Consider the following 17247-nt stretch of genomic DNA (forward strand, 5'->3'; position numbering starts at 1 on the left):
ACACACACAATATTAAGATATCTGTTACTGTTAGGCTTTGCTTGCTTGCATCTCTGGAAGTGTGTCTGTCTGTCTCTCTCTGTCCATCTGTCCGTCTTTTCTCTCTTTCTCTCTCCCTTTCTTCCTCCCCAACCGGTGCAGACAGATGTGCGTCCTCCACAGAGCTGGGTCTGTCTGACGTCCCTGTCTGTTATAGGGAAGGTTTTCGTTGCCACTGTACTCTACAGAGGAATTGTTGGGTCTATGTAAATTACTCTGTAAAGTGTCCTGAGATAACTTTTGTTATGAATCGACACTATAAATTAAATTGAATTGAATATCTGAAGAAAAATGTCACTGATCCCCAAAGCATTTTTTAGATTAATTTAATATTGCAACTTGCATTTAAAAGACATTGAGAACCCAAACATGGATAGACCACCCACAGAGAGCAAAGGCAAAGAGCTGTAATCAAAACAGACCCTCCTCAATATCATCATAAGGAAGGCATCGACAGAAAAGAAGCCGTGGGGAAGTACTCCGGGTTGTTAAGTCTCTCTTTGTACTGCATCTCACGTCTCCCACAGACGGATAGAACACAGATGACCATTCTTGACAGTTCTTTGCCGCTCATCCACTTTCACAATGTTAGCACTTTGTCATGTAGTATTCACATACAGCATAAACACAATTACACATTTCATCGAAAGATTAAAGCAGAGCTGTGTCAAATTATTCCAAATGTTTGGTTAAATGTTGGAGCACAAGATGGATGAGGGTTACTGCTGCAGAAGAAATGCACAGAAAAGCGGTTTCACAACCAGATTGCTTTTCCTATGAATGAAACTATCCGATACTTTTCACTGAAACATTCTGCTTCCTTATGTGGCCTACTGTATGTGAAAAAACAAACCCATTTATTCTAAGAGAAAAGCCAACGTTGATAGTCTGGGGTGTTTTTCTTGTTGCTCTGGCATAAAGCAGGCACTGAAGCACCACACGTGTATTGTGGTTTTTGCCATACAGGAATCATCTAATGTTACACTTTAAATACTACCCTGTGTGTTAACTGCATCTAACACAGGTCATCATGAAATCATACTGACTCTACTGCTTTTAAGAGACTATACTTACCTTTTGTAATAGGAGCTGTACTCAACATTCAGAGCATTCATAAAGCAGCAAACAAATATTTGCTTTGTAAAGATATAGTGGAGGAATGTCATCCTGAGCAGAGAGTAAAGTCACTCTCCAGCCGGTCCAGCCGTGTGTGCATGACGCTAAACGTTGGTATTTTACGTATTGGGGAATACTCTCTCTGTATTTTGAAGACAGCTCCTTTAAGATGACCTTTTTTACCTTGGACTTCACCTTGAGGTTGACTACTTTTCCGTGTCTTAAAAAAAAAAGTACATATGGCACTGATTTGTGAAAAATCTACATTACAAATAAAGCAATAAACATTCTCTTGAATATTGCAGGTTCTTGGCTTAGTTATATGTGCTTTTTAATGTGCAGTAATTTTAGCAAAAGGCTGACTCACATCCATGTTAAATGCAGTTGCATACCACTTATTTTGAGGTACAAAACCAGTTTAATGGTATTTCATGACTCTGTGATACAGCGAACTGTGACACTTCTGCCCAAATCCATATTGGAAATCAACCCCTGTATCTTCACCTCAGCCTCTGTTGCACAACTTTACATTTGCATTACGGCTGAAGTGATTCATTCTTCTTCTGACGATATTTCCATTGGAAAGAGTATCACATTTGTGACGGGCATGTCATTTCAATATCACCTCTAATCTCAGATAGAAGTTACCAAAGAATGAAATGATGGACTGCATGTTTACATAAACTAAAAACCTCAACATTCCCGTCGTCTTCTCGAAACTCAAGAATGGAATGTTATTGTCGATACATAAATACATTTAAAATAACTACAGCTTTTAAAAATATTACGTGGCCAATCCAAAATAACACTTATAAACATTTAAAGTACAGTATTATACAACAAAACTGAAATAAGAGACCAAGTAACACTTCATGACAAAATAATTATCATACATGATGTGAAATACACATTATTAATCTAACTTTTTTCATTTACAATTTTCATCCACTGACATACAGTATATTACAGCGAGGATGGAATTAATGGTAGGGCAAGTGCATAGCAAAATAGATCATTTGACCAAGTTAAAGAAACACATAAAACTGACAAACCAGCTTTAGAAAACAACATTAAAAACCATGTTTAAGGCAAATCTTGTCATTTAAAATTGGCATAGTCTGAGAAAATGTCGACAAAGTCTTGTACCACCCTGTAGCAGAAATCATACTGCTCCTATGGAATAAAGAGAAAATAAAGCGTGGATTAGGCGGTAATCTGTAAAATCATTTTCAGTCAAGGTAAATCAAGGAACGAGGGGTGGTGAATATGAGACACATTACATTTTTAGGAAACCTTTTAGTGTGCTGACACTTACCACAGTTTGGACCATGTGAGGCCTCTGCATGCGTAAACTCTTCACAGTTTGGAACACGTCCAACAGGCCTTCTGCCTTGACTCGCTCCAAGATATTGCTCAGTGCAATGAACGTACCTGTTCGCCCTGCACCAGCACTGCAGCACACAAACACAAAAATGAATTCCAACAGGGGCTTGCAATCAGAACAACAGCAAACAACAAAGGATGCAGTACACAACATAAATAGAAAAAAAGGCTAAAATGTGTGTGTGTGTTTTGAAGCTACCTGCAGTGTACGACGATGGGATGGTTCCCAGACTGCTGCTGCTGTCTCTGCACCGAGGCGATGATGTCGATCATTCCTTTCCCCTCGGCAGGGATGCCGATCTCCGGCCAGCCGTGGAAGTGGAAGTGCCTTATCACCCTTGTCTGCTTCTCCTTTAAGAGGAAATGGAAAGGCAGATGAGTGATCATAATAGGATTTATTAGCGGTATTTGAAAGCATAATGGCAGGTGCAATGTCAGTGTAGGTTAAGTGTGCAGTAGTAGTACTGAGCCTCTGAGAGTTGATGTGGGCCGAATTTAATGAAATATATGAGATGGAGGGCTCCCACCTGATAATCCTAAACACATCCTGCCCACCACATTTCCTCGGTGCACTCACTCAGATTTTTGCTCTGCTTTAAGACAATGTTAGACCCTGTGTAGCTTTACAAAGCTATAAGACAATGTTAGACCCTGTGTAGCTTTACAAAGCTATAAGACAATGTTAGCTTTACAAAAAGCTACACAGGATCAGAAAAATACTGTAGATTCATAAAAGGTAGCGTTTGCATTTCGATATGTTCAGGAATTAAGTTTCATTTTCAAATATCCACATGAATGTAACAACAGTCTCTTACTTATCCTGACAGTCAAATGTAATGTGGCATAAACAGTCTCATTTGCAGCTTTGTGATAGTGCCGGGTTCATTTGCTTACCGGGACAAAGGTGAGTACCAAGTCTCGTAGACTGAAGGTGTCACACAAAGTGTCTCCCTTCAACTCTACTGTGTAATCTCCGTAGGTGACAGAGTCCTCTGCAGGCCAGTAGTGGCAACATTTGTCCTGCAAAAAAATGACAAATCAAAGATAAGTGTTAATTAAAAACTACATAGGATGCAAATGCTCTAAAGAGGTTAGGGCTTAATATACTGCACAAACACAAACTAACGTACAATTTTGTGACAGAAGCCGGGAATAAGAGCATAGATGTTTTATGTTGCACTGCTGCAGCTTTAATGTGTCCATTAATCATAACTTGCTTGCAGTAATCAGCCATCGCAGCTTACCTGCTCCCTCTCCTGGAGCTCAGTGAGCATGACAATGGAGTGACATTTCCATTCCCACACCATTCTCCAGAAATCCTCCACTGTGTGTGTCAGAGGGCCCTGGGTGGCAATGAAGTAGTCCTTCTGTCTGTAGCCCTGAGTCACCGCAAATCAAACACGTCTTTAGCTCCCAGTAATGTGTGTAAATAGCAAAACACAGTGCACATACAGTATAAAGGCACATGTAAATGCAAGAAGGAAGGCATTGGGTCATAAAATGTGCTTACATCTATAAAAGAGGCATTGATGTAATCTGTGAACTCCTGACCTCTTCTCATGGAGAGAATAACTCTGTTGAAGTCATCTGAAATGGAAACAGAACAGGAAACTCCTCTAAACCATTTCGAAAAAAGCAGCTTATAAACACGTTCCCAGAATAGTGGCTCTCTGAGAAGAATTGAATGATGCAGAGCACAAGATTGGAAAAATATGTTCAGTTTCTAAACATAGTGACAGACAATATAATCTGGAGGTCAATGGTCTGCCATGAGTTGATAGATGGAACGGGCATCATATCTATTTTGTTTTATTTCCCTTATTTTCTTACATGGAATAATTTGGAGAACTCTGTTTTTCTTCATGTTGGCAGGAAGGTTCCCCGTTCTCATGTTCTCCTTCATTATCCGCATGTTGGTCAGTTTCTGGGCAGAAATCAAGCAAAGTGTTACAAACCTACAAATGCTCCCTATCCATTTAGTCACAGATTTAAATAGGGAAATAAAACATAACTCATTTCTTATAGTGGTAAGACAAACAAACAAACAAACAAACAAAGAAGTGCTCTGTCAGTATTATGCACCAACGATTCATCTGGAGGAATTATTGAAGTCATAACATTGTTTTGTTTAGTACATTATTTAGTTTTTGTGTCCAACTGCCCAAGGATAGACAAACTTCGTCTTCTTCTTTTGCTTGAGATGGTTTTCTTTGTTTGTTTTTTTACAAATATATTTGATAAAATAAAAAAGACAAGAATTATCAAATATTGATAATTGGTAAATCAAGAGTGGCCATTTTGAATCAATTACTCCTGCAATTAAGCCATTTCTCAGTTTGGTGTGTAACACGTTAAATGTGATATTTTGTGGGTCAGAATGTGAAACAACAGGTCTTACCTTAAACTCTTCCTCTAGGCCGACCCGGTCACCGTTTGCAAAGGTGTTGTGCAGTTTGTGCAGATGTCCTTCCAGAGACGACACGTCTAGCTCCGTGTCTCCATAGAGGTAGTATTCAAGCAGGGCCTGGTAGATGAATGAGTACTGCATCTGGATTGAGAACACGGCTATACAGATGAACACCCACACTACACACAGGCACATTTGCAATCGTACAGATTGTGTACGTGATAAACAAGATGGAACTTGTCCCATCTCTAACTCACATCTGTCTGAATGAGCTGTGAGCGCTGCTCTCGTATCTTAGCGACCAACCCAAACACATCAACTTTCTGCTCTGCTTGCATCATGTCGATCATGGCATCTATTACGATGAAGGTGCCTGTCCTCCCCACACCAGCGCTGCAGAGACACAGGACAAGCCACAGGCCTCAACCCTCAGCTGACACTTGCATGTTAGTGGACAACAGCAGTGAAACAAAGGGACATCTGTGCTCGTAAACACATTTATTGCTATAGTCACTCACAATGTTTCCAGACATAGACACAGTTTGTTTTCCAGCAGATATTTATCTCCACAGAAACAAATTGGATAATTAAAACCATTTCAAAGTAATTTTCAGACAAAAACATGTGGTAAACAACAAAATAATAAACATTCCTCCATTAGCTCATCATTTTGGTACCTGCAGTGGACCACAATGGGCCCGGAGAAGGGTGGATTGACCACCTTGACTTTTTTGAGGAACTTGAGCATGCCGATGGGGGAGAAAGGAACTCCAAAGTCAGGCCAGCTGGTGAAGTGGAGCTGGGTAACCAGCCTGGGATTCTTAGCGGCATCGCTGGCTTGCTACATAGAGACACAAACGCAGGCAGAAACACAGTTGACAGTGTTAACAACACATGCATAGCACGTTTGAAGACACAACAGATCTGGCTTGGCCTCCAGGGGAATCTTTGATAATGGTTCCTGTTAAAAGTGAAATAGATCAAAAGTAGCAACCGTTTTTATTTAGTGATCTGGAGACATTTTCTGTAGCCTACAGCAAGATTTTCCAGATCTCATTGAGACATTTAAAGCTACTAAGAGAGATTGTCTAGTTAACTTACTATGAACAAAGACACGTAATACAACATGCAGTAATGTTTCACAAACACCACCCATATTCCTGTTAATTATATTAAGCACAATACTGTAATGAAGCTTCTCTTTATCACTTTTTAGAGGTGAAAGACAATTGATATATGTTAACATATGGTACTTGTAATAACAATAGTACTTATGTATTTAAGCTTTTCTTTATCATTTTTAAAGATAAGTATTCATTTTTAGAGGCACATGACTATGCTAACAATTCAAATATCTCTTTGCACCTGTCAGAACATTCACGTTGTTTGTTTTTGTTTTTCCCGTGAGAGCACGGCTTGAAACTTACATATTGTATACAGAACTTGCGTATGGTGTAGTCCACAAGGACAGTGAAGTCTTCTACTGCCACCCTCACGTTCCCATAGGTCCAACAGCCCTGATCTGGCCAGTACTGGTAACACTTGTCCTGGGGAGAGATGGCAGCCTCCATTCAATACCACTGAAAAAAAGGAGTTGTTCTTCTGAAGCGTATGCGAGGATGACTTCCAAAGATCACCTCTGCATTGATGCATTAAAAAGAGTCGAAGTTCTGGTCACCAAATCTTTCGAGTGACATAGGGCTTCAATACAGCTCATGATTACATGATAGTCCACAGCTGTGTTGGTGGTGGGGCCATGATCACACACAGACAACTATCCTAGACTCGCTCAACAACAACAACAACAACAACCCAAAATCCTTGTGACATTACCAAAAACAGAACTTATTATTCAAGTCAATGACAAATATAACGTCTCCATTAAGGAGACATAGGGAATTGATTCGCTGCACCACAGAGGAAACAAAGCCAGCTTTGGGTGTTGCCTTGTACTCAAAAGCATGACTTCACAAAGGTGAGCTTTACCAAAGGCACTCCTAATAATTCAATTTCACTGCCAGTCACTCCAGATTAGAACAAGCGGGAGGGGAGAAACCACTCAATATAAGAGTTTGCTGGGTGATTATGATACTGCTGTAAAGGACTGTATTACACATTATGTAGATGTCGATTTCAAAGTGTCCACGTGCTGATTTAAATCTTTGCCTTATTGATCTTTTTAACCTTTTTCCCTCTGTCTTTGTTCAGTGAAGGAGTTCTGAGCAATTATATCAGAAACCGATGTCAGAGGGGAGATTACAGGCGTGAAATGAATAGTTTAAATTCGACTCCATGGTATCACCTTTGGCCATAACTAATGAAATCTACTTGAAGCAAATTTCCTCTTAAATCTTTTTGTGATGCTCCATTAATCCCTACAGAGAAATGCTACTTCTCTCTTGCCCCCGTTCACAGGAAAGGAGAGGAAACCCTGGAGCTCAAAGGAAGGCACTGTCATGTTCACGGACACTTCGGAATATTTAAGAGATAAACAAAGCCAAGTCACTCACTTCTTTCCTTTCTTTCAGATTTGTCAGCATGACAACAGTCGCTACTTTCTGCTCCCATATCATCCTCCAGAAATCTGCTACGGTGTCTTCTTTTGGGCCTGTGACACAACAACGTTCATGATTTAAACGTAATGATTTAGTGAGACGTGAAATGAATAATAAAGGTATGGTAACTATGCATGTCATTACCTTGTGCTGCTATAAATTTGTTCTTTTCTGTGTAACCCTGTTGGAAACAAATATTAAATTAATAACGAATTGTGGTATAAAGCTACTGAACAGCTACTTATTGACCTTGTGGTCAACTGCTGTTTCCAATTTCAATTTTTTAAGTCATTTTAAGTCATTAAATGCTCAGAAAAAGAGAAATGTATAATTCCACAACAAATGCAAAAACCAGCCAACCAATATTAAGCTGATTTTCTGAAACTCATTTATAAGAAATTAGGGTAATAACTGTTATTTTTCTGAAGTTATTGTTGCCATTTCACAATTGGATTTTCTATACCATGTTCAGCATAATGATGAAAAAACAAAAGCATAACTCACATCAATGTAAGAAGCATTCACATAGTCTGAGCAGGGATTTCCATCCAGCTGAGTCAACACCACCCTGGAATGATCATCTGTTGGTGTAAATATCATCCGTAAGTTTAGAGGGTAAACTATACTCTATTACACTGCACATACAGCAGCATATAGATCGTAAAGGAATATTTTAAGTTTATGGGAAATGCACTCATTCGCTTCCATGCCGAGAGTTAGACAAGAAGACTGAAACCACCTTTGTGTGTAAATATGAAGGTGCAGCCACCATAAAGACTAAAAGTAATTGGTACCAGGAGTCTCCATTAGTTGCCTGGCAACAGCTCCAGGCAAACAAATAATCCGGTACATGTCCTCCCCTAAAACAGCTACTGTAATTGTCAATTTTTGTACGGATAAAACAGATATAGCGTGTTGGTTAGTGAGCGTTAGAATTGCTGGTAGGCAGATTTTAGAGGCTGTCCTTATGTTCCCAGGGTCCAATGTTCCCAAGGGCTTAGTCTAGCCTTGTGTTGATTTTGAGCATTTGTCTCTTGATATGAACCAACATTTAAGTCATTGAGAAGAGCTATTTTCAAACTTGAAATGAAAGGAGATGGAAATCAATTCAGCCACTCTGGAGACATCACTTTTTCAAGTCAAGAAAACTGTCTTGCCTATCTTAACATTGGGATGTAAGTGAGCATAGTCTCACCCACCTGCTCCCAGATTTTGTGAGCTTTGGACACAGACAAGCAAGTGGTTTCCGGTTTTAATGCCACGCTCAGCTAACCAGCCTCCAGCACCGGCCACATAGTTAGCGTACAAATTTAAGAGTGGTATCACTCCTTTCATCTAATCCTTTAAGGATCAGAATGCATGGGTAAATATGTTCTTCTTTTTTTTAGTAATGAATTATTAATGAGACATATGAGTAATAGGAACTGCAACTGTATAAAGGAAGAAGGGTGAGTAAACTCAGGACTGAGGTGTTTCACCGTGAATGAGTGCATGAGCTGTTGGAGAGGATCTATTGTATCTGAACTTAGACTCATAAAGACTCAAAGACACGTGCACACACAGGAAGGAAACTATGAGCTCTAGGTGTGAGTCAAACGAACATCTAGTTACCAAAGAACAGAAAGTAAACTCACAAGGAAGGATGTTGGGGTATCTGTTCTTCTCCTTGTTGTCGTCCTTGTTTGCCTCCTCATACGTCCCCTGCGCATTACCCCCTGGCAAGGACTGCGAAGCCAAATAACTTAATAACACACAACCTCCCATATTGAAACATTTAACCGCTCATGACCACCAGTGCATTGTGTTCTGCTGCATGCAAGGCTTTGTTCGGCCTCGATGTAGGCACTTCCTCTACCTACAGTAAACAGGCCGCCATTAAAAGCAGAGAACTGTAACTTCCTCTGTCTGTGATGACAAACAGTCTGAATAAAATCATACTTTTTATGTTACATGAACTATGAGTCATACACTTTAGATCCCCAATCGTAGCCACGAATAGCCAAAAGGGTATTTTTCATGCGTGTGCAGGTTTTGTGTACAGTATGCGTCATGGACAATGTGACACATATCGCCAGTAGTTTTCCTGAATATAAAATACACACGGAAATCTGAATCTTCTGCCTCCTCGTGAGCTGATCGCATTTGAACCATTAAAACCTGTAAACTCTAATTTTAGATATTTTGTCGGTTGTTTTTGTTGCCATCGTCAACGTCAAAAAACAGTCTTTTCTCAAGTAGTAGTAGTAGTAGTTTTTGACATGTTTGAGACACAGAATAACAACATAAAAAGTGATAGTTTGGGTTGGTTTCCAGCAAAAAATAATAATAAAGAAATATATAAAAAATGTTAGCTAACTTGCATGGTTAAATTGAGATTTAAAACATGCACCTGGTCATTGAATATGATATTAAATGAGTCAAAATCAACAGTCCTAGATCTTCGGCTAAGCTGAACTCATTCAAAATTTAAGCAGTCCTATAAATCTTGCAGTTTATGTGCACCAGAGTGAACTTGGACCACAGACTCCCGGTGTAAACACTGCTTCCACTTGTACCTTTTACACTGCAGCCTTATGACCACGTGTTACTCTAACCTCCAGATGGAGAAGAGGGGATGCTTACATTGTACTCCTCCCGGAAGAGCTTGCCATCGTCAGCTGAGCGGAGCCTGTACTCCTCCTCGAGGTGGTCCACTGGGATGGGGAAGTAGGTCTTAGAGGCTGAAGGGGATCTGGGCAGAAGGACCACCGTCTGTTGCTCTGTGAGGAGAACAATCAGTGGGTTTATCATCCCTGCTGGATGGATAGAGTCTAATACTCTGATGGTGGATTATTTGTTGTGTGGGAAGAAAATAATTTAACTTTGGGAATTATTCAATTATTATTAAATGATCGGCTCAGAGGAATGAACTATAGAGTGTGGTCTGAACCTACTCCGTATGAAAAGTGTCCTGAAATAAATCTTATTATGATTTGACACTATAACAGGATTGGGTTTAATTAGACCAACGGTTCCTAACCAGACGTGCGCGCACACACGCGCGCACACACACACACACACACACACACACACACACACACACACACACACACACACACACACACACACACACACACACACACACACACACACACACACACACACACACACACACACACACACACACACACACACACACACACACACACACACACACACACACACACACACACACACACACACACACACACACACACACACACACACACACACACACACACACACACACACACACCACCAGTTGTTACTTAACACTTAATAAAACAGATAATAAAAAGCATTCAGTTCTGCCTTTCTGCTGCTTTCAGTATAAAAATATAAAACATTTTATTGATTGGACTGAACACAAAAGGCAACAATAAAAAGAGAGGTAGTTATATTTCAAAGTAAATTCATTTTAAACTAACTAAAAAGTCCTGGAGTGTCTATCGTGATGTGTTGCAGTCTTACATGATGTTTTTATTTTTTTGATATTGCAATGTTGATAACAGTGGATATTGTTACAACAATGTTTTCATACAACTGTCAATGTTAAGGTTGTTTGGTCAAGTTTTCATATTTCCTAATACCACTTTGAAGGGCAGAATGATATTTCAAACATTCATTCAATACTTTTAGCTGATAGGTAATTAACCATTACTTTCAAATTATAACTTCTGTTTATCCATGACTTAAATCTGACTGCTTAGACCGTTCTGCTCACTTACTAACCAGTTTTCATTCAATCTCAACATGTAGTGTTGAGGTGTTACAGGTGACCATATATGGATATACATTTTCAATCACATCTAAATATATACCTTCAACTGCCAATGTACTACCTGGTTGGGAATCACTGAATTAGACAATAAGCTTATCAAACTACACTGCAAGACTTTTACAAACAGCTTATCACTAAAATGATCACCAAACTGATTTCAAATCCTATTGGTGTGTGTTTGCAACACCTCAGTGATTCAAAAAAGGAGTGTGAGTAATCACCAAACATCAGGTGTTAGAGAACCAAAAGGCACCACAGCACGCTGAAGGCAGGTTTTTGAATGGAAACCTCTCTAAAGAACCCGATTGATCATTATGTTAGCGCTCATAATTTGGAAAATAGAGAATTTGAAAAAGTACTGAGAGAGTGTTAGTAACATGAAGGCCCTGGTACCGCCACCCAGTATACCTGACCTGGTGGCACAGTGGTGTATAACGACTCAGTACTGTATCCAAACTCTAAAACACAACACATATCAAATCAGCACACACACACATACAGAGTCATAAAGGCAGAGCAATACTGTCATCAGAAGTGCAGAGTTACTGTGCACACACAAGACTTTTGCTTTATCAATTAAAAAGTAAAGATAATATTTGAATAAATAATAATACATTTCAACAAAACAATGTAAGAAGTTGAAGGTTAAGGCCCTTCTTTATACATGTAAACCACATTATGACAAGACATCTTTTTTTAATTATGCAGAACATGTATTTCCTGAACTGATGTAAAATTACATGTAAATACATACTGTCGTGCTTTCCAAGTAAAGTCAACTTTTAAAGTGAAAATTAAACATGTCACTCATAAAAAAGTGAACATGTGTCGTGTTTGCGATCACAGTAATTAGCAGCTCAGCTAATATATGTACTCAGTGATTGTTACAGCTACTTCTGTGTGTGCTGTGTGTTTTCCAGTCATATTTCCCATTCCTATCTGCGAGAACACAACCTGCTCTGTCCTTTCTATTGTAATGTGAGATAAGAAAATACTTCCTAAAGAACACTCCAGCCCCTCAAGACGTGTTGTTTCCTGTAAAGTCCAATAGCTGTTGGCATAGTTTACACGAATCAACCCTAAATTCAAACGATGCGGCTAAAAGCTGACAACCGCTCTGAGCTTTTGCACCATAAATGGTGTATACTAAATGTACATGCAGTGTCAAAAAGCTGCTGATGATAACACGGTTGTTCACATTAACCACAGGAAGTACACAGCCACAATGCAGTGGTGGGACAACCTGCACATACAGTAACAAATATAGAGCTGATGTCTCTTTTACACCCCCTTCTTTCTGCCTTAACCTCTTTCTCTTTCTTTGCCTTGTGTTTCTGTGCGTCTCATTTTCAATGCTCCTTTACATAAGCCTGTCGATCACACAACCCACAATCTGTCTCACTGTTTCTCACAGTGTCTAATTTACAAAGTTACCTTGTTCCTCCAGGATGCCATTCGGTATTTTCTTGTCAACTGTTGTGACGACTGCTTTTCTCTGGTTTTTTAACCTGCCAGAAAAAATACAAAAAAATGAGAAGAACATAAGAGTCATAAATTCATAAATTAACTTAACTTAACTTTCTTTTCTTTTTTATCAGAGCAGATAGCCATGTCCATCCTACCATCTGAAACTTGAAAAGCTATTCTTTCTCATTAGCTGATGTCTTGGAAAGATGGCGCTCTCGTCCGAATGTGGTACAGAACTTTTCTCTTTGCTCTCTTCTTCTGCCTGTTCAGGTCTACTGTGACAGCCTGCTGCCTGCTCTCTAACTAAGCATGAGAGGGAGTCAGCCTGCAGCACTTCCTAACTGGGCTCCGCCTTAATGACTAAAGGAGGAAGTGTTTGTCACCCTGAGCTCTGCCCCCTGAGCCTGGCTTAAAGCCAGTGAGCGAGGCCTGAGGAAGGGTTGAGGTGAGGTGGGTGAATCCTTGCAGGGGTGGAAGATTTTTACCTGAGGAAGTACCAGGCTAGCAGTCCGACGAAGAGCAGCAGCAGGGACAGGACCAGCACGGTGGGGAGGATGTGGTTGCTGGGGGATGTAACGTCTTCTGAGGAAGAAGGAGAAGCAGAGCCGGGGGTCAGGGAGCAATGTCAACAAAGAAGCAGGAAAAGGGAGCAAGGCCGACGATATATGTGCATATGTCTATGTGTTCAAATGCGTGGCTGCATTCATGTGTTTCAACAGTTTTTTTGTCTACAGAGATAAGTATCAGCTCATTCCGTCCTGTTGGTATGTCTCTGTCAGAAAATGAGAGGCTCTAAGAATAGAGAATCAGCCCAGAGACCCAGCCACACAGTCAGCTATTAGCTGTGTTTATACAGATGCACAATAAGCCCTAAATTATGGTCCAGGGCTGCTGAAGTTCATTGTGATCCGGTAATAACAAGGCTGTAGAAAAGGCTATTATCAAGCAGATGCATGTGCTGAGGAAGACACATAATAATCATATCCTAGAGAAGTGATGACTGCAGAGGATAGCCAGAAGATTTTGTTGCTATCTCAAATTGCTCAGTGTTGTTCAGTCTCACATGTCGAGGTGCATCACCCTCGTCATTGTTCTTACCTTGTGTATGGTTGCCATTGCCGGTGGAATTAGATGTTGTTGTGGTTGCCACCAAAAACAGAAGTGGGACCATTGTGACTGCAGAAAAACGAAATGAAGACGGATATTAAATTTAGTGACAGACATGTCTGTAAAGGGAAGACTCATGCGAACATGGCCGCTGGATAATATCACCATTTAGGGAAAACAAAAGCTATTGAAAGATCTGAAGCATATTTCTTTATTCATGACTGTTGCTTTCAGGAATGTGCTCATCGGTGCAAAGTTCATGGAGACACAATGGAACAACACACTCATATCCTGGTCATTCATTACTCCTGTCATAAAGCTCAAAGTGTAATGCCTAAAATGGCCACACAGTGGCGCAATACTCCAAAATTTGAAAATCAAGGCTGGTCATGATAACATGCTTTCTCACCAACCCATTGAGAAAAACAAAGATAAGATCCAGGGAAAGGAAACATCCATTTTTTACATTTCTAATTTAAATGCATGTCAAAAACAAAAGCTTACATGTGTGGGGGAAGGTTATGGTTACAAGCGTCCACAAATGCCATTATTGCAACCGTCCTACCCCAATGCAATGCTACTTACTCCTCTAATAAGGCATATGCTCATGCTTTAATCAGTGCATTATCAGATTGAGCAAAGAGAACTTGGGTAAATGCCTCTCCGAGCTGATAACAGCTGTTTCCGTGGTAATGCCATGCTGGTGAAATGTGTGATTTCCAGGATATAGCATGTGCAGGGTCTTAGTGTGCTATATTAGCAGCTATGGGAGCAAGGCCTGGATGTCAGCTGATATTGAACCAACGGATGAGTGGTTAAGCAGAGGAAACCTGGATATACAACCTAGAGTCAGGCTACAGGAGGCTTAATACAGTACACTGTTGTGCTCTGCTCTTTGCACCCCCCCCCCCTTTTATAACTCCCCCCCAACCATAACTCAGGCACCATGAGCTGTGTCCAGAGTCCCTACACATAGTGACATCCAGGAGTTTGAAAGACTCTGATCACTCCTTAATTTTCTCCCAGAAGAAGACTGCAGAGGAGGGAGGATAACGGAGCATCTCAGATCGATTCTTGTGTTTGAGCATTCAGAATGGGTTTCGCATCACATTGATTTAAGCACCTCCTTTTCTTTTAATATCTGCTGGTAAGATTTGACAATAATAAGCCTTGAGGTGTTTGCCGTTCTAAAGGTGTTTTTCTTATTTTCACAAAAGTTGGAATTCAAGCAATGCACGCCAGCACAGAGCTGCTATCACCCCATAATGAAGCAGAGCAGAGTGTGCTTTGTCTCCCCAAGGCTGCAGCTGTGTGTGTGTGTGTGTGTGTGTGTGTGTGTGTGTGTGTGTGTGTGTGTGTGTGTGTGTGTCTGTCTGTGTGTGTGTGTGTGTGTGTGTGTGTGTTGCTTTGCAGCTGCAGCAAAAAAGTAAGCCCAGGCCAAGTGCATAGTCAATGAAGACACTGTGTGTTGAAGCCTCCACGCTGTGCCGCAGTGTCCTGTAATGTGTCCAGACAGGACACCGGAGGAATGTGGAGGCGGCAGAGCAGAGACACTGACTGCAGCATGGGAGAGAGGGAGCAGAAGGTCCAGGTCAATAATATTTCCTGGAGCGATTAATAAACTGCGACATGTCCCCCTGCTCCATGGGGAAGACTGATGAGAAAATTCTAATGAGAGAAGAGAGGAGAGGAGGAGCGTGCTAACCCCTTTCTCCAGCTCTCCTCCCTCTTTATCCCCCCTCTTTAAAGGCTCTCTCTGCAAATGTCACAAGCCTGGATGAGGGGGAGGTTATTGAGCTCAGTTAGTACAGTGTGTGAATCCTTAGGGTAGGACTCTGTGCATAAGACTTGAGGTTTTGTGATGTGGAAATTCACTCATGGAGCCGTTAGGGACTTTCCGTTACACAAGCTGCAATGACTTTTATTTATGCTGTGTCTGTTTATTATTGTATACGATGGCCAAACAATCAGAGCGCTCATATAGTGAGCTCTAGGGCTGTGTCTTGTGGTGAAGTGCTGCTGTTTCTTGTAAGCGGCCCCTAGTTCCTGGCTGCTACTTTCTCCTTCATCACCTCTGGAGATGTCAACCGTGGCTCAACTGCTCCTGGGGGACCACAGGCTGATCACCCCTTGCCCTGAGGTTTTCTCATCTTATCAATGTTGTGGTCTCCAGCTTGACCTCTTCGGCATCTCTGAGGAGATCGACAACATCCTTTCCTTCGTCTTTGTGAGGAAATGTCCCTCACATAAGTATAAATAACACTGTGTCCTATTCCTCGGGTATCTAATCTCCTCTTCTCTATTTCTCCTCATTCAGTATAAAACCAGCCAAGACCACAAGTCTCAAATTAGACGATACGCATTAGCCATCATTTAGCACGGGTCAGACTCTGGGCAAACAGTTATCATCACATTGTGTGCACTCTCACGTGTATTGTCCTTTCTCCATTTAGCACTCCGCAGCTAGCCACCAACCATCAGCTGTAATGAAAATAGGTCATGGGAGATGTCAGCTCGAGGGAAGTTCTAAGGCGTCCTTATTTTCCGATAAGAGACATTTGCAAGTAGCCTTGGGGAAGGGTATTGTCTTGGCCAAAGATACAGACAGTTATTTTAGTGGTATGCATGTCCCTAGTTACCCAGCATAGAGCTCGCTCTGTCTCACGGTCAGTCAGCGTCATCCTGGGCTGCTGCAGAATTGGAGGTCTCAACTGTACTGACAGGAGCTCCAACACCAGTTGAATACAATGAAGGTAGAAAGTGAGAGTTATTCTTGACTGAAACTACTGATATAATGGGATATTTTATCAATCAACACATGTCATATGTACCCTGAAAGAGTAATCGGTTAGTGAATTAATTCCTACTCTCATTTTAGGCCGTAATATGATTCTAACATTCAAATATGAGGCGTCAGGAATGTTAGTTAGCCAAATCAAAAGCAGTAAAAAGATGTAACTTTTTAACATTCAGTGGATTGCACTGTGATGCATTTTCTGCTACAGCTAAGTCAGCACACAAAAGGGAGACAATTATTTTTTGGTTTTGTCTCATGATTGCACACCTTGTCTGTTCATTAGTCAGACTGCTGCTGGCTCTCATCTATGTAGATGGGGAGCTTCCTCTCAAACAGCTATTCATGTTGTTGACTGTATTTGCATAAAATAACATCACTTTCATGAAATGCAGATGCACCGATTAAGAGCCAGATAACACAACAGCCTTCCACACAATATGAGAATAGCCACAGATTTTGCACAGCATTCCTTATGATGTATATTTGCCACGCCAGAAAAGTATCACATAGCCCTGTGCCTACATACTGTATATGACAACACCTCAGCCACAGTCACGTGTTCATAGAGACCTCCAGC

The 17247-nt window shown here is 40.8% G+C and overlaps 1 protein-coding gene across 4 annotated transcripts in view; it reads right to left on the minus strand.

Moving 5' to 3' along the window:
* Positions 1–434: 434 nt before the first annotated feature.
* Positions 435–17247, minus strand: part of LOC310960822 (receptor-type tyrosine-protein phosphatase epsilon-like) — a 52788-nt gene continuing 35975 nt past the window's right edge. The window contains exons 3-22 of one of the 4 annotated variants that reach the window (XM_083932630.1): positions 13865–13942; positions 13252–13348; positions 12734–12807; positions 11713–11757; positions 10123–10259; positions 9135–9225; positions 8005–8081; positions 7645–7681; positions 7456–7553; positions 6373–6492; positions 5623–5786; positions 5203–5338; positions 4937–5086; positions 4369–4462; positions 4049–4125; positions 3783–3917; positions 3433–3558; positions 2738–2889; positions 2471–2606; positions 435–2328 (exon numbers count right to left, since the gene is read on the minus strand). In XM_083932630.1, the coding sequence (XP_083788756.1) occupies positions 2254–2328; positions 2471–2606; positions 2738–2889; positions 3433–3558; positions 3783–3917; positions 4049–4125; positions 4369–4462; positions 4937–5086; positions 5203–5338; positions 5623–5786; positions 6373–6492; positions 7456–7553; positions 7645–7681; positions 8005–8081; positions 9135–9225; positions 10123–10259; positions 11713–11757; positions 12734–12807; positions 13252–13348; positions 13865–13937 (2094 nt within the window). In that variant the 5' untranslated portion in view covers positions 13938–13942 and the 3' untranslated portion in view covers positions 435–2253. Of the gene's footprint in view, positions 2329–2470; positions 2607–2737; positions 2890–3432; positions 3559–3782; positions 3918–4048; positions 4126–4368; positions 4463–4936; positions 5087–5202; positions 5339–5622; positions 5787–6372; positions 6493–7455; positions 7554–7644; positions 7682–8004; positions 8082–9134; positions 9226–10122; positions 10260–11712; positions 11758–12733; positions 12808–12921; positions 13054–13251; positions 13349–13864; positions 13943–17247 lie in introns of those variants that run through there. The other 3 variants (XM_083932631.1, XM_083932632.1, XM_083932633.1) reach the window with 3 other exon arrangements.

Source organism: Echiichthys vipera, assembly GCF_963691815.1.
Source record: "Echiichthys vipera genome assembly, chromosome: 18".
Taxonomy (NCBI): domain Eukaryota; kingdom Metazoa; phylum Chordata; class Actinopteri; order Perciformes; family Trachinidae; genus Echiichthys; species Echiichthys vipera.